General features: G+C 28.5%; 1 protein-coding gene across 1 annotated transcript; it reads left to right on the top strand.

Moving 5' to 3' along the window:
• The first annotated feature begins 3,764 nt into the window (after positions 1-3,764).
• On the top strand, positions 3,765-21,692 carry LOC111416634 (facilitated trehalose transporter Tret1-like). Its single transcript, XM_023048699.2, has 2 exons — positions 3,765-4,153; positions 11,054-21,692. Exons 1-2 carry the CDS (start codon positions 4,063-4,065, stop codon positions 12,397-12,399), a joined length of 1,437 nt encoding a protein of 478 aa, XP_022904467.1. The 5' UTR covers positions 3,765-4,062; the 3' UTR covers positions 12,400-21,692.
• The last annotated feature ends 992 nt before the right edge of the window (positions 21,693-22,684 follow it).

The following is a 22,684-nucleotide window of genomic DNA, read 5'->3' as shown; positions in this document are numbered from 1 at the left end:
TCAGCGGACGTCCCTGCCTCAGTCTTCACTCTCGCAATTAGGTGTTCCGTGATCCCCCTCCTCCCCATCTCCTCCCACAACTTTCCCCTATCCACCTTATCAAAAGCCGCCTTCAAATCTATAAACAGGGCGTACAATTTCCCTCCCTTCTTATCCAGCTCTCTATCTGCCAGATGCTTCAACACGTACACGTTGTTGATTGCTCCCCTTCCCTTCCGAAGGCCTGCCTGTCCATCCGGCAAAATTCCCCCAACTCCATCTCCTCCTCCAGTCTTCCCAGCAGTATCTTCGTGTATACCTTGTATGCCGAGTCTAGTAGGTTAATTCCTCTGTAGCTTTCTACCCTTTTTATATACTGGGCAAATTACCCCCACTTTCCATCCCTCCGGAATCCCCCCCCCTCTTCATACGCTATTCATTCCCTCCAACAACTTCACTCTCACCACCCTTGATGCTTCCAACCATGCCTCGTTCTGGATGCCATCTTCCCCTGGCGCCTTTCCCTTCTTCAATCCCCTAAGCACTGCTTCCATCTCCTCTTCTGTTATCTCCTCTCCCCTATCTCCCTCATAGCCTCCCAAACCCGTTAGCCTCGTTTCAACCCCTCCCAATAATCCCATAAAGTAACTCTTCCATTCTGTCATATGTATTTCGCTGGTTATCCTCTCCCTCCCCTTCTTTCTCTTTTTCAGATACCTCCAGACCTCCCCTTCCCTTGTTATCCCTCTAATCTCTGCCGCTTCCTTCTCCCTCAGTTCTGTTTTCTTTCTACTGCATAACTCTCTGTATCCTCTCCTGGCCTCCCTATGTAACATCTAAAACTAATGTATGTATTTAAAAGTTAATGTTGCTATGGTGATAACCATACATACATACTATGATGGAACATAATGTATCAATTTTTTTAGTTCTTTCTGAAACTATTGTATGTATTTAAAACTTAACTGTTGTTATGGTGATAACCATACCATGATGGAAAACATTGTTTCCAATTATTGCCAAAGTTTGTAGCAGTATTTATAAATTCACTAACAACTCTGGCATTATGTGCTGGTGCTCCGTTATATTGAAAATATATCATTTGAGACATATTTAATGGCAAATTCTCGACCAAAGGCTCAATGTGCTGCCTTAATATATTGAGGTATTTACCTTAGTTTAAGTTTTTATGGTAGATACTATATGCCAAAATTCTATTATCTAAAAGGGCACACCATACATTGAACCCTAATCTTCTTTGAACACTTAGAGACTTCATCGGTCCAGATGACATTTTGAACAAACAGCAGATTATTTAATTTTTCTAAATATCATCTACAAAATTCTAATCTTAGATTGACATCTCCGGCACGTAAATAATGAGTTAGCCCAGTTTTGTATGGTTTATACTTATTTTTCTTTCACATTCGGGAGCAGCGGCTTTTGGGTCAGACGTCTTGTTCAATTTCTCTGCAAGATGTTGATGGATTTATCGCAAGTGAAGCCAACACATTGACTTCATCCTCTTGCTAAAATCTATTAGGTTTTCTGCTAACCGGCTGAAGGTTCTTACGTGCGGTTGTCTTCTTTCCGGATACCCTGTGAAATATAATTGCGCGGCTAACGTTGCATTCTTATTTGATAACATATAGCATTCCATCATGTTACAGTTTTCATAATTTTCGAAATTCATTGTAAAGATTTATTCAGTTTTGTTACACTTTGACACTTAACATCCTGGTGCTTCATACCAGCATATAATGCCAGAGTTGTTATCGAATTTTTAAATACAAACTTAAGCAATTATTTGATACATTATGTGCCATCATAGTATGTATGGTTATCACCATAGCAACATAACTTTTAAATACATACATTAGTTTTAGATAGAACAAAATGAATTTTTGTTAATTATTCAAAAACTATAAGAAATATACCCCACAAACTATATATATTTGTTATCAGGAGAAAATAACAAATTATTTTAGATCATAGCCAACTATGGTTTCCATTTAAAAAAATAAAGTTACGTCTAAAATCTCGAAAATAAATGATGGGAAAGAAATTCTACCTACGCCACTGAATTCTTCGTAAAAAGTTGCCTATATAATGTTTTATTTATAATACTCCATCTTTGATAATAAGTGAGATATTCGCGATTGTCGTTTTTGCAAAATTTTCAGTTTTTGCCGATAGGGCGAAAACAAAAGACGATAGCTGTTCGGAGTTTTCGGCATTAGCATTTTCTCGAAAAACGAGATCATGACATGTAAACTACTTTTTTTCTATCTCTTTTAGTTTCGGAGATAGCCTATACGGACATCGAAATTGGAACACCCTGTACTTTTATTGAAATGGATGTAATGTTATAAATTCTACCGGTAAAATTAAATTGACGAGATTCGAAGGTTCCTGAAGATGGTTTTATAAAAGGACCGAAACCGGTAGAATTTATAACATTACATCCATTTCAATAAAAGTACAGAAAGATAAAAGTATTTTACTTTATTCGATTAATTGTGTTGGTACTAGATTATAAAAGATGACTCATCTAACGCTCATATGAGCAACTTTATTCCAAATCCATTGACTGGAATGTTCTGTAATATCACTAAATATCAGCAGACTTTCCTCAACAGTAATAAATTTACGGCAATTCGTATTTTCTAACCGCATTGATGATTTTATAATTTAAAATTATGCGTCTAGAATCATCCATGAACGTTTGAAAGTAATAGAACCTTCTAGAATCATCTACTTTCAATATGTAAATTCAAATTTTCTTTTGTATTATTTAAAAGTATAAACAAAAACTTTTAAGTTTATTTTTAAATTTTAAACATAATCGTTTCTAAAAAATTGTTATTAAGAAAATAGAATGTAATAAGCACAAAAAGAACGAAATACTAGTTTAAAAAACTACGTCAAAGTTTAATGTTATCAAATCATTATTTAGAATTAGAACAAACCACTTCTTACAAAAACAAAAAAATGTTCTTTGTCTTCCTATTTTTAACATCATTACCATTTAACTCATTTCCTTATCTTTCGCTTAATTTCGTATCGAATTCTTTTAACTCGTTTTACTTTAATTTTTATTTTTTGATTTAGCAAAACCTCATCAAAGATTCTCCTGGCGCCAGAGCTTTCAGTTTATAGACGTTTTATCGCGCGCGCCCCAGAAAAACTCCGGCGATTATCGTCCGAGTCAATCTGTAAAGAAGATGCACTCCGGTAGCGGATCGCCGAAGAATTTTCTCTCCTCGCGATTCGTATACGAGACAAGAAGAAGAAGAAGAAGAACCAGGTGGTTATTATTCGGGGACTTCTTCTTCTTCTTCTTCTTCTGGTTCGATAAGCAAGGGCAAGGGGCAATGGCCTCTTCGTCTTCGATTTTAGGCAAAAGAGGCTTGGTCCATAAAAAAAGTTCGAAACGTAAACAAACCGAAAGACAAAAAAAAAAAATTACTTCAAGATACTAAATTCTAGATTTTAATGATTTTAAGAATTTTAATTCTAAGAAATTAAAAAAGAAAATTTTAATCGTCTTAACTCTTCTTTTAAAGTTTTACCACGAAGAAATTCTTCTTCTTAAAGATGGTCTTTTCTCGTGGAGCGTTTGATAATTAGCGATACGCAAGAAGAGAAGAAGAAGAGGATACCGAACCGATTCGGTGTTCGTTCTCCACCTCCTCCTCCCGATTCCTTTTCGCATCGTCCTCCTCGGACTTTCCTTCCGATCGTTTCTTCTCGTCTCTCTTTAACGCGGCGATGTGCGTGCGTACGCGATTCAAAAAAAAAACTGGATCTTGCAGTCAGAGCTTAAATAGTTTTGGTGTACGGCGTCGCTTTTCAGTTGGTTGGTGAATTCGTTTTGCTTCTGGGCTGGGATCGTTCTGGGGTGGTGCTCCTGCAGAAGCATAGTAGTCTTCGGCTGGTGGTGTTCCAGACTCCTGCAGCAGCGATCCCGACCAAGAAGTAATCCCAAGAGAAATCAAGTTAAACAGATATAAGTCAATTTTGATCGCCACAATTCATTATTCAATAGCTTTGAGTTATTACCTCGTTGCTAAAGCCACCAGGATGAAGATTACGATGGGTCTGGAACAGAAGGAGGAGAAGAAGGAGACTAAATCTGGTAGTGATTTACACCAGTATTTAGCCACGATTACTGGTGAGTACATAAAGATGTATCAAAAAATTTTGATCTAACTTTAGCAAAAGTTGTCAAAACATTTTCCTCCAACTTGCACTTCTTTGAAGTTCTAGTATTTATTTTTGCATCGGATTCGAATCTCTTTATGGCTCGATATATATTGCATGCAGGTTTTTTTCGCCGATTGCATAAGGTTCCTTTACCTCTCTAAAAGGACGAAACGGCACGTTCTATATATAGATTATTACCGTACGGGTCCAGTGGCGTCCGTCGGGCTAATTATTGCGCGATCGTCTCAACCCACCAGAAACGAGAATCTCTTAGACTTAACGACTCAACTCTTTTTCTATTTTTTTTTTTTGTTTTCATTCTTTTACCTTGCCTCAGAGTGTAACTTAAAGACAAACCGGCGCATCTTCAGTCCATTCTCTATTTTTGTTTCTGTGTCGAAGAAGGTCGTTTTATTTCGTTCCAATCTTCTTTATAGGCGCTACTTTGTTACACCGTTTACGCATCAGGGGCTAATTTCGCTCTTAGCGAACGTTTTAACTGCCCCTATCTCGTGGTGTCTTCTTCTTAATGTTGCGGTCGCGACTACTAGAGATTCTTTGGTCGCTTTTTATTACCTTAGAAGTATGCTAGTAATTGGATTTAGTATACGTGGTGGTTAAGCAAAAATTCCTCAACCATCCATTTCATTTTATTTTTGTTTATTTTTAGTTTTGCTTCTTTTTCAGATAGAATCTTCTAATTCTAAAAATCGTTTAGGTTTAAATATTTTGATTGATTTTTTTTTCGTTTTCAATTGGAAAAAGACAAAAACGATCTCAAGAAGAAGTATGTCGGCTTCGAGAGTGTATTAAAATAACCCGTTCGTCGCGTCGTGCGTCTATTTTGGTGCAACCTGTTGCTGGTTAGCTGGCGTGGTCCGTCAGAAGAAGAAGAGGATCTCTGACGGCGACCGCTGCTGCTCCCGTAATGCAATAAAAAGGGGCGCCAACGGACACTGCAGACTCGTTTTCTGCTATAAATATCCACGTAATAATCGGTCAGTACCCGATTCTGACCAGCTTCGCGTACCACTTCTTTTTACTTTTTCCACATCACGAACCATCTACTTCTTTTATCATTTCTTTTCGTTTTTCAAAAAATATAACGTTTTCACTAAAATAAGGAGTTCAGAAATTAATAAATTCTTCCTTTATTACTGACATAATTCAACTATGATGTGCACATACATTAAAATATGATAACCTAAATTTAACAAAAAAGAAAAAAAAGTGTTTTATTGAATTTATATATTTTGGTGGAGGTGAAGGGCTTTTTTAAAAAACTAAATCTTCCACACCACTATTGCGGATGTGAGAAACGATTTTGATACAACAAATCATATTTAATGATATCATCGAAGCTATTTGAAGATACTAAATCAATGTTGAGGGATTTTGATGGTTTCCAAGGGGTGTCTAAGGATTTCTGAAACATATTTGATGGTGAACCTAAATTAATCAGAAAGAATTTCTAGAAGATTTTCAGTAAATTTTCACGCATTCAAGAAAATTGGACCGAAGAATTACTGAAATTCATTAATGATGCATCTGAGTTTCCAAGAATTTCTGACTTCGCGATTTTCAAGAATTTCCTATGTTTTCTAAAGATTTCTGGCTCTTTTTTGAAGAATTCTTGGAGTAATTCCAAAGTTTCTTGATGATCTAGATAAATTTTCGTAGACTTTCCAAGCAGTTTTTGCAAGTTTTATGGTTCTTTAAGATTTCCTTGGATTGCCTGTGGTTTCTAAAACAGCCCTAAGGGTTTTAGGAATTTTTTTTTGGCGATGTTTAGTGGATGAGGGGTACTCGATGCGTTATGTTGCCAATGTGTTAGGAAGGAATCATTCCAGCATAAGTCGTATGATTAGGGAAAATCGGTCCAATTTTCACGTATGTTAGAAGATTTTAATGTGTTCCAAAGGATTACTGAAATTCATTAAAGATGCATCTGAGTTTCCAAGAATTTCTAACTTCTATGCCGTGATTTTCAAGAAGTAATTCCAAACTTTCTTGATGATCTAGATAAATCCAAACAATTTCTGCAAGTTTTAGGATTCTTTAAGATTTCCTTGGATTGCCTGTGGTTTCTAAAGCAGTCCTAAGGGTTTTATTAATTTCTTTTTTTGGCTATCTTTAAAAATAATTTTTTAGTTTTTATTTGGGTTGCACTCGGATTTAAAGATTGTTTCAAAAAAATCCAGTAAATTTCCATACATTTCCTGTCGATTTTAAGGTTGCCTACAATTTTTGGGTTCTATTTGAGGAATTCTTAACATCATGACTTTCCAAACAGTTTCTGAAGGTTTTAAGATATTGATAGATATTTGATAAATGAGGAAAGGAATTGACAACATTAAAAGATGTGAGGAATATGTCAGAAATGATTTTGTTCTCATCGATGGAATGTTAGAAGATAACAGCGATAATATTCAAGAGTTGACGAAGGTTAGCGACGATGTTGGAACATATCAAGAACTATATAGATAGATATCAGGATGATATCAAGATCACTATTGATTCAAACTTGTTTCAAACTCAATAACGATCTAAAAGCAATTTATAGCTACTCTAAGAAGATGTCTTTAACTCTCAACCCATCAAAATCAAAAATTATTACTTTCGGACCTATGAATCTTAATGATTGCAATGTCGTGCTGAACGGGGAAAGATTGCTGGTAAGCGATGAAGCAAAGGATTTAGGTCTCATTTTGGACAGGAAGCTTAGATTTAAGAGACACGTGTCATCGTGTTTACAAAAATCATATGGCATACTGAGAACGCTTTATCCCCATCGCCACACCCTTCCAATAGATATTACAGTAAATTTGTGCGATAGTTTGATACTCTCAATATTTACGCATGCTGATGTTGTATATGGGCCCAACCTGTTGGAAGTAGATAAATATAGAATTCAACGAATGCAAAATAATTGTTTAAGGTTCATAACGGAATGCGTAAGTATGACCGAATTTCTCACACTCTGGGAATGTGTGGTTGGGTTGGGTTGGGTTCTGTGCTTATGTCATAAAATAATTCTGAACAGAAGCCCACCATATCTTTACGAAAAAATACGATTTCGGACGGATGTTCATAACATAAATATCAGACATAAGAATACTATCACAATCCCGGTGCACAGATGTGCAATATTCAAACGATGCTTTTTCTACAATGTTTCAAAATTGTACAATGAATGTCCGTCCGAACTTAAAGCGTTATCGTGTTGCTCCTTCAAGCGTAAGTTGCGTGATGTGCTTTACAAACAACAAGACTCGGGTCAGAGATGAGAAGGCTATCACAAAAGAGAGAGCGCTGTGTGATAGGGACGTGTGTGCAGGGTTTTTGTTACTTTTTATTGATATTTTTGTTTTATTTGATTAAAAGTACTAAAGTAAGTGGTTTGTCGTTCTTTCCTTTTTTTATTTTTTTTTAAATTTTCTGCTTAATGAATTTTGTTTTTGTTGTTTTTTTTTTCTCTTTTCTTGCTTTTTGTTCGATTAGCTCATAATTTTTACCGGACCGCCAGGAAGAACAGGGAGCATATAATTGTAACCTGATGGCGGTTCCAATTGGTCAAGGATTACTTAAGTTTAGCAATATATACAGGGTGGTTCAGTTTTTAATCGGGAAACTTTACTAGGACGTAGTACTTGCCAAAATAACACAAGTTTTTTATATAAACGTAGGGTCGCAACTCGTTTGTTTTCGAGTTATGAGCTGCCAAAGTTGAGCCAAAAATTTACATTTTGTTTTGTATTTCGGCTGTAAGTAAACCGTAGAATTTGAAACTTTGTACGTATATACCACTGGTTAAGAACTTATTTTCAAGCATACCTTAAACTTCCCTAGCACCCTCTAAGGGGATGAAATTCACCACCCCCTTGATTTTTTTATAAGATCTTTTTAACGCTATGGAATATTAACATAAAAAAATATAAGCTCATTCTTTAGTGGTATTTTTTGTTTCTTTAGTATTTTCCTTAAAGTTAATAGTTTCCGTGTAAAAAATTAATATGTCGTGCCAAGTACCGCCATGTGCTGCCATGTTTAGCTAAAATTATTCTAAAAGTTGGCTCTAAAAACTTGTAAGTTTCATTTACGATGAATCCTCACAATTATTGATGATTATTAATAATTTTTGACTGTTATTAAGCAAGAGTATCAATTTTTGAATATTGTTTAAAACAACGTAATTTGAAAAAAATCAAAGGTGTTATGAATTTCATCCCGTTAGAGGGCGCTAGGAAAGTTTAAGGTATGGTTGAAAATATGGTATTAGCCAGTAGTACATACATACAAAATTTCAAATTCTACGGTTAACTTATACACGAAATAAAAGATAAAATGTAAATTTTTGGTTCAACTTCGACAGCTCATAGCTCGAAAACAAAAGAGTTGCGACCCTATGTTTATATAAAGAACTTGTGTTATTTTGGCAAATGCTACGTCCTAGTAAAGTTTCCCGATTAAAAACTGAACCACCCTGTATATTATAGTAAATTGTATAAATCATAAAACCAATAAAGAGATTATTGCTATTATTATTATTGTTATTGGATAGTGTAGAAGGATATCCCAGACTATTTCATTCATATCGTTAACAGCCAATAAGAATTCGCTTTGTTTTTCGTTAATTGCGAGTATTTCAGCGGTTATTTGGCCGTAACCATGGAGAACGATAATACGAACCTTTGTATTATCCTGGTATTATCGATGTAATACGAACCAGGTATTGTCACTTGTTTTTATTTAATTAATTTTGTGACATCCATAAATGTTTCCATAACAATCAATGTAATTTATTAAAAAAATATTGCAGCACTACTTACCACCTACCAGTCGTCTTAAGAGTGGTACAGCTAAACCCGAATGTTTCTAGTTCTAGTGCTAGTGTTAGTCTAGTTTTATTTGTTATTCAGCGCTAGATTGTTGTATATATTTATTATGCTATAACACTTATATGGATTATTATATTGACATGTTGCATCTTATATGGAACAAAGTAGGTAGGTACGCCCTCGTTTCTATGGAAATATATTTTTGTATAATGCATCTTAAATGAAATTTATACTGTTTTAATTGGACCACCAATATACATCACTTGACTAAGCGACAAATGAATAATGTTCAGAAAAACGGGATTTTCGTTTTCATCTCTCTAAAAATATAAGACTTCTCAGAATAGACAGACTCAAACTATTGAAAATTGTTTGGTTGACCGATGTCCGATGACAGCTATCACAAGCACAGAAGCCGCTTGGTCACTCGTTACGTTTTACGATTATACAGGATGTTTCCGTAAGTCGTGGCATAAATTTAATCACTAAAACTGGAGACAAAATGATGACGATTCGTGTAAAAATTTTTGTAGAAAATAATCTAAGTTATAATTTTTGTAGAAAATAATTAACATCTCTCATCTTATCCATTTTACAAACAAGTTTCTTAATGTTTCTTTTTCTTTTATTAAAAAAGATCACATATCAAAGTCGCAATCAGATTATTAGTTACTAATTTACAAAATTAAAGTTTAAAAAGTTGTAAAATGAAATTAAGGACGAAGTGTTACAAGTTTACAAGTTAAAATTTAAGAACGCTCTTTTTTAACACAAAAAAATATTAAAAAAGTTTTTTAAAAATTCAAGAATCATCATGTGGCTTAAAAATCGACGATTTTTTTTAATCAATCTGAAATGACCCAAAAAACACGTTCAAAATAAAAAGAAAGTGCGGAAAAGTGATAACTTCAGTTATAAAACTTCTATTATATGATAACTAACTTCAGGTTTAAGATGTCAACCTCAATTTTGACATATTTGTAATCTTTATTAAAAATCCTTTGAAATGAGTACAAACACGACATATTTATCTTCAATATTAATGAAGTTATGGTCAATTTCCGGTTAAGAATGTCAACGTCAATTTTGACATATTTGCAATCGTCGTGAAAAATCCTTTAAAATGAGTCCAAACATGATACCTTTAATTCCAATATTACTCGAGATATAAGCAACTTCCGGTTTGAAATGTCAATGTCATTTTGACATATTCTTAATTTTTATAAAATGTTTTAATATTTGTCACAAAACAAAAATATAATAAAAAACTAAAAAATTAAGGTTGGTATTAATATTTAAAAATTAAACTGCTATCTTCATTGTTGCTAACTTCGGGTTTAATGTTTTTTATTCCAACTTTTTTGTTTTTTGAGATAAGTGCGTCATCTTTGGACTCATTTTAAAGGTTTTTTAATGAAGATGATAAATATGTCAAAATTGACGTTGACGTTTCAAACCGGAAGTGATTGTATTTCCGTTAATATTAATGTTAAACATGTCGTGTTTGGGCTCATTTTAAAGGATTTTTTATGAAGTTGACAAATATGTCAAAATTAAAAGTTGAAAGTTCGAATTTTTTTTTGGTTTTTTTGAGATAAATGCGTCAAGTTTAGACTCACTTTAAAGGTTATTTTATGACGATTACGGATATAATAATAAAATTAAAGTTGACATTGACAACTGAAAGTATTTTTCACGACTAAACCCGAATGTTTTGGATTAGATGAAAGATGTTAATCTATTTGTAGAGTTTAGGAAGATGACCAAGGGCCGAAACTAGTTAGGCTTAAATTCTATATAACTTTTAATATTATACTAACATCTAGAAAACCACACTGGCCCGAAATTGTAGGTTCATCTATATATAGGACAAACACATTTCAAATCGGACTTGAAATCGTATAAATCCTTTATAAAAGCTTTATCCTTTAAAACAAATAGTATTTTAGATCTTTCGGTATTCTGCATTTTTTCTAAGATAAGTTTTAATTAATATTATATTAAATTAATATATTTTTTTTTATTTTCAGGTACAATTGTAATAGTTTGTACCGGAATGCATTTCGGTTGGCCTTCCCCATCTTTACCTCAATTATTAGACGAAAGCTCCCACATTCCCATGACAAACGCTGATGGTTCTTGGGTCGCAGTGATGCCTTGTATGGGAGCAGCCGTTGGTTGCTTTATGGCCGTCGCAACGGTAGATAGAATCGGAAGAAAAATATCGATGTTAATTACCTCCCCACTTTATTTCATCGCATGGATTATGGTGGCATTTTCAAACTCAGTTGCGATTTTACACTCAGCAAGATTTCTCGCAGGAATCGCCGACGGTATTGCATTCACAGCTTTACCGATTTACTTAGGTGAAATAGCCCGATCGGCAATCCGTGGTTTATTAGGATCGTTTATACCGGTAACAACAATTTTAGGTTTTTTATTAATTAATATAATCGGTTCAATGTTTGATATAACTTACGCAGCTTTGATTTCGGCTTTAGTTCCTATTGTACATTTTTGTACGTTCGTTTTTATGCCGGAAAGTCCTTATTTTTTATTGATCCGTAATAAACCGGATAGTGCAAGAAAAAGTTTAAGAACGTTTAGAGGAACGGACGATGTTGAATTAGAATTAACACGATTGGCAGATGCCGTACGTGAAGAACAAGAATCTTCGGGGAGTTTATTAGATTTATTTCGCGTTCGAAGTAATCGAAAAGCTTGTTTTATCATTATGGGGATTAGAGCTGTTCAGCAATGCAGTGGAACAACCGCGATTACTTTTTATGCAAAAACGATTTTTGATGAGGCTGGTTCTAATATGTCTTCGAGCCACGCTGCGATTATTTATTTTTCTATTCAATTAATAGTAGCGACTTTAGCATCTATTTTAGTCGATAAAACGGGTAGAAGACCTTTATTGATATTCTCAATAATCGGTTCGGGTTTTGCATTAGCATCGGAAGGGATTTACATCTACTTAAAAAATTATACCGAAATAGACGTAAGCGAATTAGATTGGGTTCCAATTATGTCTTTATTAACATACGTCGTTATTTTTAATTTAGGAATGGGTACAATTCCCGTTTTATTATTAGGCGAATTATTCCCGACAAACGTTAAGGCGTTCGCTTTGTGTTTGGCCGATATTTATTTCGGAGTAATCGTAACGATCGTTTCGAAATTCTTTCAAATTATGAAGGACGATTTCGGTATGCACGTTCCGTTTTTCGTTTTTACGTCGTTTTGCGCGATAGGGTTAGTATTTATTGTGTATTATGTGCCGGAAACTAAGGGAAAAACGCTCGAGGAGATCCAAACGTATTTACGTGGTGAAGAGAAGAAATTGGAACAATTCGATTGTACAAAATGTTGATTGTGTTGAAACAAGATTTGTATTAATCCTTGAAATTAAGGAAAAAGTTTTTTGGTTACGAGATAATGATAATATTTGCGAAAAATTAGGTTAATTTTATCTCAAATGTATCAAGCAAACTTATTAAACTGACGAATATCTTCATTGGCTTCGTTCTAACTCTGAACATTTCAAACATAACCACTTTTGCTCAATATAGAGTAGTTGGAAGTAAAGAATTCCTATCTCTTTATTATACCCATTAATTAAGTGTTGATCCAATCCAAAAATTTATAGTAATTTCGATGGATTTCTAAACAGTCCCAAACTTTTTAGTTTATCCATTCCAAAGGCATTTCTTCACTTTCAAAATTAATATCTCAAGAACTGAAACGAATTTTCAAAAATCGGTGATTTCGTTGGAAAGCCTATAACTTGAATTAGAGATGTTGATAATTTCATAATGATTTATTGAAATCTCGATTTATTATGATTTTTTTTTCTAATGAGTAAAAATAATAAATAAATGTCCTATGTTGTTTAAAAATTAATATCTTAAAAACTGAAAGATATTTTGAAAATCCGTTTCGTTCATTAAAAAGCTAATAATTTGTTTTATAAATGCCGATAATTTCATAAAAATTTATTAAAACTATGATTTATTACGATTTTTTGAAAATGATTGAAAATAATCGTTTATCCTAAAAAATTAGAAAATGTATTATTACAGTTAAAATTTAATATCTTAAAAATCAAAAGATATTTTAAAAATCCGTTTCGTTCATTGAAAAGCTAATAATTTGTTTTATAAATGCTGATAATTTCATAAAAATTTATTAAAACTACGATTTATTACGATTTTTTGAAACTGATTGAAAATTATCGTTTATCCTAAATAATGACAAAGTGTCTTATTACAGTTAAAACTTAATATCTGAAAAACTAAAAGATATTTTGAAAATCCGTTTCGTTCATTGAAAAGCTAATAATTTGTTTTATAAATGCCGATAATTTCATAAAAATTTATTAAAACCACGATTTATTACGATTTTTTGAAAATGATTGAAAATAATCGTTTATCCTAAATAATGACAAAGTGTCTTGTCACAGTTAAAACTTAATATCTGAAAAACTAAAAGATATTTTGAAAATCCGTTTCGTTCATTGAAAAGCTAATAATTTGTATTATAAATACTGATAATTTCATAAAAAAATATTAAAACTACGATTTATTACGATTTTTTGAAAATGATTAAAAATAATCGTTTATCCTAAATAATGACAAAGTGTCTCGTTACAGTTAAAACTTAATATCTTAAAAACTAAAAGATATTTCGAAAATCCGTTTCGTTCATTGAAAAGCTAATAATTTGTATCATAAATGCTGATAATTTCAAAAAAAATTATTAAAACTACGATTTATTACGATTTTTTGAAAATGATTAAAAATAATCGTTTATCCTAAAAAATGAGAAAATGTCTTATTACAGTTAAAACTTAATATCTTAAAAACTAAAGGATATTTTGAAAATCCGTTTCGTTCATTGAAAAGATAATAATTTGTATTATAAATGCTAATAATTTCATAAAAATTTATTAAAACTACGATTTATTACGATTTTTTGAAATTGATTGACAATAATCGTTTATTCTAAAAAATGAGAAAATATCTTATTACAGTTAAAACTTAATATCTTAAAAACTAAAAGATATTTTGAAAATCCGTTTCGTTTATTGAAAAGCTAATAAGTTGTTTTATAAATGCCGATAATTTCATAAAAATTTATTAAAACTACGATTTATTACCATTTTTTGAAAATGACTAAAAATAATCGTTTATCTTAAAAAATGAGAAAATGTCTCGTTACAGTTAAAACTTAATATCTTAAAAACTAAAAGATATTTTGAAAATCCGTTTCGTTCATTGAAAAGCTAATAATTTGTACTATAAGTGCTGATAATTTCAAAAAAAAATATTAAAACTACGATTTTTTGAAAATGATTGAAAATAATCGTTTATCCTAAAAAATGAGAAAATGTCTTATTACAGTTAAAACTTAATATCTTAAAAACTAAAAGATATTTTGAAAATCCGTTTATTTCATTGAAAAGCTAATAATTTCTATTATAAATGCTGATAATTTCATAAAAATTTATTAAAACTACGATTTATTACGATTTTTTGAAAATGATTGAAAATAATCGTTTATCCTAAATAATGACAAAGTGTCTCGTTACAGTTAAAACTTAATATCTTAAAAACTAAAAGATATTTTCAAAATCCGTTTCGTTCATTGAAAAGCTAATAATTTGTATTATAAATGCTGATAATTTCATAAAAATTTATTAATACTACGATTTCTTACGATTTTTTGAAAATGATTGAAAATAATCGTTTATCTTAAAAAATGAGAAAATGTCTTAGTACAGTTAAAACTTAATATCTCAAAAACCAAAAGATATTTTGAAAATCCGTTTCGTTCATTGAAAAGCTAATAATCTGTATTATAAATGTTGATAATTTCAAAAAAAAATATTAAAACTACGATTTATTACGATTTTTTGAAAATGATTGAAAATAATAGTTTATCCTAAATAATGACAAAGTGTCTTATTACAGTTAAAACTTAATATCTTAAAAAGTAAAAGATATTTTGAAAATCCGTTTCGTTCATTGAAAAGCTAATAATTTGTATTATAAATGCTGATAATTTCATAAAAATTTATTAAAACTACGATTTATTACGATTTTTTGAAAATGATTAAAAATAATCGTTTATCCTAAAAAATAAGAAAATGTCTTATTACGGTTAAAACTTAATATCTTAAAAATTAAAAGATATTTTGAAAATCCGTTTCGTTCATTGAAAAGCTAATAAATTGTATTATAAATGCTGATAATTTCATAAGAATTTATTAAAACTACGATTTATTACGATTTTTTGAAAATGATTAAAAATAATCGTTTATCCTTAATAATGACAAAGTGTCTCGTTACAGTTAAAACGTAATATCTTAAAAACTAAAAGATATTTTGAAAATCCGTTTTGTTCATTGAAAAGCTAATAAATTGTATTATAAATGCTGATAATTTCATAAAAATTTATTAAAACTACGATTTATTACGATTTTTTGAAAATGATTAAAAATAATCGTTTATCCTAAATAATGACAAAGCGTCTCGTTACAGTTAAAACTTAATATCTTAAAAACTAAAAGATATTTCGAAAATCCGTTTCGTTCATTGAAAAGCTAATAATTTGTATCATAAATGCTGATAATTTCAAAAAAAATTATTAAAACTACGATTTATTACGATTTTTTGAAAATAATTGAAAATAATCGTTTATCCTAAAAAATGAGAAAATGTCTTAGTACAGTTAAAACTTAATATCTCAAAAACCAAAGGATATTTTGAAAATCCGTTTCGTTCATTGAAAAGCTAATAATTTGTATTATAAATGCCGATAATTTCATAAAAATTTATTAAAACTACGATTTATTAAGATTTTTTGAAAATGATTGAAAATAATCGTTTATCCTAAATAATGACAAAGTGTCTTATTACAGTTAAAACTTAATATCTTAAAAACTAAAAGGTATTTTGAAAATTCGTTTATTTCATTGAAAAGCTAATAATTTGTATTATAAATGCTGATAATTTAAAAAAAAATTATTAACACTACGATTTATTACGATTTTTTGAAAATGATTAAAAATAATCGTTTATCTTAAAAAATGAGAAAATGTCTCGTTACAGTTAAAACTTAATATCTTAAAAACTAAAAGATATTTTGAAAATCTGTTTTGTTCATTAAAAAGCTAATAATTTGTATTATAAGTGCTGATAATTTCATAAAAATTTATTAAAACTACGATTTATTACGATTTTTTGAAAATGATTGAAAATAATCGTTTATCCTAAAAAATGAGAAAATGGCTTAGTACAGTTAAAACTTAATATCTCAAAAACCAAAAGATATTTTGAAAATCCGTTTCGTTCATTGAAAAGCTAATAATTTGTATTATAAATGCTAATAATTTCAAAAAAAATTATTAAAACTACGATTTATTACGATTTTTTGAAAATGATTAAAAATAATCGTTTATCTTAAAAAATGAGAAAATGTCTTATTACGGTTAAAACTTAATATCTTAAAAATTAAAAGATATTTTGAAAATCCGTTTCGTTCATTGAAAAGCTAATAATTTGTATTATAAGTACTGATAATTTCATAAAAATTTATTAAAACTACGATTTATTACGATTTTTTGAAAATGATTGAAAATAATCGTTTATCCTAAAAAATGAGAAAATGGCTTAGTACAGTTAAAACTTAATATCTCAAAAACCAAAAGATATTTTGAAAATCCGTTTCGTTCATTGAAAAGCTAATAATTTGTATTATAAATGCTAATAATTTCAAAAAAAATTATTAAAACTACGATTTATTACGATTTTTTGAAAATGATTAAAAATAATCGTTTATCTTAAAAAATGAGAAAATGTCTTATTACGGTTAAAACTTAATATCTTAAAAATTAAAAGATATTTTGAAAATCCGTTTCGTTCATTGAAAAGCTAATAATTTGTATTATAAGTACTGATAATTTCATAAAAATTTATTAAAACTACGATTTATTACGATTTTTTGAAAATGAATGAAAATAATCGTTTATCCTAAAAAATGAGAAAATGTCTTAGTACAGTTAAAACTTAATATCTCAAAAACCAAAAGATATTTTGAAAAACCGTTTCGTTCATTGAAAAGCTAATAATCTGTATTATAAACGTTGATAATTTAAAAAAAAATATTAAAACTACGATTTATTACGATTTTTTGAAAATGATTAAAAATAATATTTTATCTTAAAAAATGAGAAAATGTCTCGTTACAGTTAAAGCTTAATATCTTAAAATCTAAAAGATATTTTGAAAATCCGTTTCGTTCATTGAAAAGCTAATAATTTGTATTATAAGTGCTGATAATTTCATAAAAATTTATTAAAACTAATATTTATTACGATTTTTTGAAAATGATTAAAAATAATCGTTTATCCTAAATAATGAAGAAGTGTCTGGTTGCAGTTAAAACTTAATATCTTAAAAACTAAAAGATATTTTGAAAATCCGTTTCGTTCATTGAAAAGATAATAATTTGTATTATAAATGCTAATAATTTCGTAAAAATTTATTAAAACTACGATTTATTACGATTTTTTGAAATTGATTGACAATAATCGTTTATTCTAAAAAATGAGAAAATGTCTTATTACAGTTAAAACTTAATGTCTTAAAAACTAAAAGATATTTTGAAAATCCGTTTCGTTCATTGAAAAGCTAATAATTTGTATCATAAATGCTGATAATTTCAAAAAAAATTATTAAAACTACGATTTATTACGATTTTTTGAAAATGATTGAAAATAATCGTTTATCCTAAATAGTGACAAAGTGTCTCGTTACAGTTAAAGCTTAATATCTTAAAAACTAAAAGATATTTTGAAAATCCGTTTATTTCATTGAAAAGCTAATAATTTCTATTATAAATGCTGATAATTTCATAAAAATTTATTAAAACTACGATTTATTACGATTTTTTGAAAATGATTGAAAATAATCGTTTATCCTAAATAATGACAAAGTGTCTCGTTACAGTTAAAACTTAATATCTTAAAAACTAAAAGATATTTTCAAAATCCGTTTCGTTCATTGAAAAGCTAATAATTTGTATTATAAATGCTGATAATTTCATAAAAATTTATTAATACTACGATTTCTTACGATTTTTTGAAAATGATTGAAAATAATCGTTTATCTTAAAAAATGAGAAAATGTCTTATTACGGTTAAAACTTAATATCTTAAAAATTAAAAGATATTTTGAAAATCCGTTTTGTTAATTGAAAACCTAATAATTTGTTTTATAAATGCTGATAATTTCATAAAAATTTATTAAAACTACGATTTATTACGATTTTTTAAAATGATTGAAAATAATCGTTTATCCTAAATAATGACAAAGTGTCTTGTTACAGTTAAAACTTAATATCTTAAAAACTAAAAGATATTTTGAAAATCCGTTTCGTTCATTGAAAAGCTAATAATTTGTATCATAAATGCAGATAATTTCAAAAAAAAATAATTAAAACTACGATTTATTACGATTTTTTTAAAATGATTGAAAATAATCGTTTATCCTAAAAAATGAGAAAATGTCTTATTACAGTTAAAACTTAATATCTTAAAAACTAAAAGATATTTTGAAAATCCGTTTCGTTCATTGAAAAGCTAATAATTTGTATTATAAGTGCTAATAATTTCATCAAAATTTATTAAAATTACGATTTATTACGATTTTTTGAAAATGATTAAAAATAATCGTTTATCCTAAAAAATGAGAAAATGTCTTAGTACAGTTAAAACTTAATATCTTAAAAACTAAAAGATAGTTTAAAAATCCGTTTCGTTCATTGAAAAGGTAATAATTTGTATTATAAGTGCTGATAATTTCATAAAAATTTATTAAAACTACGATTTATTACGATTTTTTGAAAATGATTAAAAATAATCGTTTATCCTAAAAAATGAGAAAATGTCTTAGTACAGTTAAAACTTAATATCTCAAAAACCAAAAGATATTTTGAAAATCCGTTTCGTTCATTGAAAAGCTAATAATTTGTATTATAAATGCTGATAATTTCAAAAAAAATTATTCAAACTACGATTTATTACGATTTTTTGAAAATGATTAAAAATAATCGTTTATCCTAAAAAATGAGAAAATGTCTTAGTACAGTTAAAACTTAATATCTCAAAAACCAAAAGATATTTTGAAAATCCGTTTCGTTCATTGAAAAGCTAATAATTTGTATTATAAATGCTGATAATTTCAAAAAAAATTATTAAAACTACGATTTATTACGATTTTTTGAAAATGATTGAAAATAATCGTTTATCCTAAATAATGACAGTGTCTCGTTACAGTTAAAACTTAATATCTTAAAAACTAAAAGATATTTCGAAAATCCGTTTCGCTCATTGAAAAGCTAATAAATTGTATTATAAATGCAATTAATTTCATAAAAATTTATTAAAACTACGATTTATTACGATTTTTTGAAAATAATTGAAAATAATCGCTTATCCTAAATAATGAAAAAATGTCTCGTTACAGTTAAAACTTAATATCTCAAAAACTAAAAGATATTTTGAAAATCCGTTTGGTTCATTGAAAAGCTAATAATTTGTATTATAAATGCTGATAATTTCAAAAAAAATTATTAAAACTACGATTTATTACGATTTTTTGAAAATGATTAAAAATAATCGTTTATCCTAAAAAATGAGAAAATGTCTCGTTACAGTTAAAACTTAATATCTTAAAAACTAAAAGATATTTTGAAAATCCGTTTCGTTCATTGAAAAGCTAATAATTTATAACATAAGTGCTGATAATTTCATAAAAATTTATTAAAGCTACGATTTATTACGATTTTTTGAAAATGATTGAAAATAATCGTTTATCCTAAATAATGAGAAAGTGTCTCGTTACAGTTAAAACTTAATATCTTAAAAACTAAAAGATATTTTGAAAATCCGTTTCGTTCATTGAAAAGTTAATAATTTGTATTATAAATGCTGACAATTTCATAAAAATTTATTAAAACTACGATTTATTACAATTTTTTGAAAATGATTAAAAATAATCGTTTATCCTAAAAGATGAGAAAATGTCTTATTACAGTTAAAACTTAATATCTTAAAAATTAAAAGATATTTTGAAAATCCGTTTTGTTAATTGAAAAGCTAATAATTTGTATTATAAATGCTGATAATTTCAAGAAAAAATATTAAAACTACGATTTATTACGATTTTTTGAAACTGATTGAAAATAATCGTTTAACCTAAATAATGACAAAGTGTCTTATTATAGTTAAAACTTAATATCTTAAAAACTAAAAGATATTTTGAAAATCCGTTTCGTTCATTGAAAAGCTAATAATTTATAACATAAGTGCTGATAATTTCATAAAAATTTATTAAAGCTACGATTTATTACGATTTTTTGAAAATGATTGAAAATAATCGTTTATCCTAAATAATGACAAAGTATCTTATTACAGTTAAAACTTAATGTCTTAAAAACTAAAAGATATTTTGAAAATCCGTTTCGTTCATTGAAAAGCTAATAATTTGTTTTATAAATGCCGATAATTTCATAAAAATTTATTAAAACTACGATTTATTACGATTTTTTGAAATTGATTGACAATAATCGTTTATTCTAAAAAATCAGAAAATGTCTTATTACATTTAAAACTTAATATCTTAAAAACTAAAAGATATTTTGAAAATCCGTTTTGTTCATTGAAAAGCTAATAATTTATATTCCAAATGATAATAATTTCATTAGAATTTATTAAAATCCCGATTAGTTCTGATTTTTTGAAAATGAATCATCATGCTTTTTTATAAAATGAAATTTACATATTTCGTTCTCATATTTATAAGCACAATTTTTGTGATCATTTCATTGATCTGTGATGTCGAAGGTCTTAATTCTGTCCCATATGGTATTTCTTGAGATAATCTTCAAGGACTTCATTTCTACTATCCTTAATATGCTTTCACTTTTCTTTGTGTCTTCTTATTTAACTTATTTTTCTCAAATTTATCATTATTTTAAAAAAATGAATAAAACTTTACATATTCAAGGATTAAATAAAATCAAAAATACTTTTAAAAAGTATTTTTTATCTCGACCATCGTAAAAAGTAAAAAAATCTCGAGATGAACACGTGCGTGAGGAGATCTTCGTTGATACAAGTAATAGTGCATCGACGTGTAACGGTACTTTATGTAAATTACCACATTCATGTTCATATATCATCGAAAATATTATATGACAAATGCATTTTTTATCTTTCCTACGAACATTTTTTTAATTATTTTTTTTTTAATAAGTATTACTCTTACGAAAGATTTAATTTATTTTTTTATCGCGTGTCGTAATAAATAATGGCCAGTTGTCCATATTATACATAGATAGATTTCGATTATTTCATCGTAAGAATTGTAAGTGTATTTTCTTCATTTGTACATATAATTTTAATTAAAATTAAATGAATTAAATATAATTATAAGCGAGTCTAAGATTTAATTCGATTAATTAATTAATTAAGAATATGTATTAATAAAGTAGTAATTTTAAGTTTATTTTTAAAAATAGATTTAATAAAAAAATGAAATGATTGTAAGTTTTCTTTAGGAAATAAATAAATAGATAACAATGGTTTTTATTCCATTTGAATTTTAGTGTATAAATATTAATTTTCCCCGACCTAAAATGTTAATATTTACTGTTTTAAACACGTTATATATCTACGTAGGTGTGCTCGAGATTTATAACAACGCTTTTCATTAAGACATTTGAATTGAAAGTCACCTCTGTTTATTTATTTTACACTCTGTATTTTTAAACGACTAAAATAGACACAAAAATATTCGTAAAAAAAGTTGTTTGTCATTTTCATTTAATTGCATCTTTTTATATCATTATTTTTCATTTCAAATTTATTAAAATCTTCTATACTCATATCACAAATATCTCTAGGATTTTTTTGAAACAAAATGGAAATATGTAGAGATTACTTTTTTAACTATATCTTGAAATATAAAAACACTCTAGATAATAGAATCCATGGAAATAAATGATTGTAAATCTCTGTATCAGAAATCTTATGACAATGTTGAAAATTGTGTAGATTGATTCAGCTTTAATATCAATCATAAATAACCTCGCTTAAACTTGACGTGGAATATTTTCTGATTAACAGAGATCTTTTATTACCTATTTAATCCCACTCTCTCTCTTTTCTGTGCTGTCTGTATTCAGTCTCTTTTTTCCATTGCCAGTTTTTTCATCTCGTCTAAATCAGTGTAAAGTCTTTTCTTTTATATCAGACGATTTAATCTCTCACCTCTACCTAATCTTTTTCTTTTATATTCTAGTTTCTATTCAACCTTTTTCTTCTATTGCTGACTTTTTTTCTGTCTTCTCTTTTCAGTATGTGTTATGTCCATTTACTTCTTCATTCATCAATATTCATAGTTACTGTATGTAAAATAAAATCAAAATATTAATGATGAATGTTCATTGTACAGGGTGGCTAAATAAGAGTGCAATGTACTCTTTCGCCTTTCGCCTGACGCCTTTCACATCCTACCAAGAACAGAAATTTAAGGCGCAGTTTTTTCCACGCAAGGGAGGCTCCAACAATGGATAGAACATGATGGACGGCA

This window comes from Onthophagus taurus, chromosome 1 (assembly GCF_036711975.1).
Source record: "Onthophagus taurus isolate NC chromosome 1, IU_Otau_3.0, whole genome shotgun sequence".
Classification (NCBI taxonomy): Eukaryota; Metazoa; Arthropoda; class Insecta; order Coleoptera; family Scarabaeidae; genus Onthophagus; species Onthophagus taurus.
This window is presented reverse-complemented; position numbering and strand designations above follow the sequence as displayed.

What these genes read in the sequence shown, in the direction of transcription:
- LOC111416634 (XM_023048699.2), top strand. Translation starts at nt 4,063, where the DNA reads ATGAAGATTACGATGGGTCTGGAACAGAAGGAGGAGAAGAAGGAGACT. An exon ending in GTATTTAGCCACGATTACTG is followed by an intron (nt 4,154 to 11,053) that starts GTGAGTACATAA and finishes TTTTATTTTCAG; the next exon opens with GTACAATTGTAATAGTTTGT.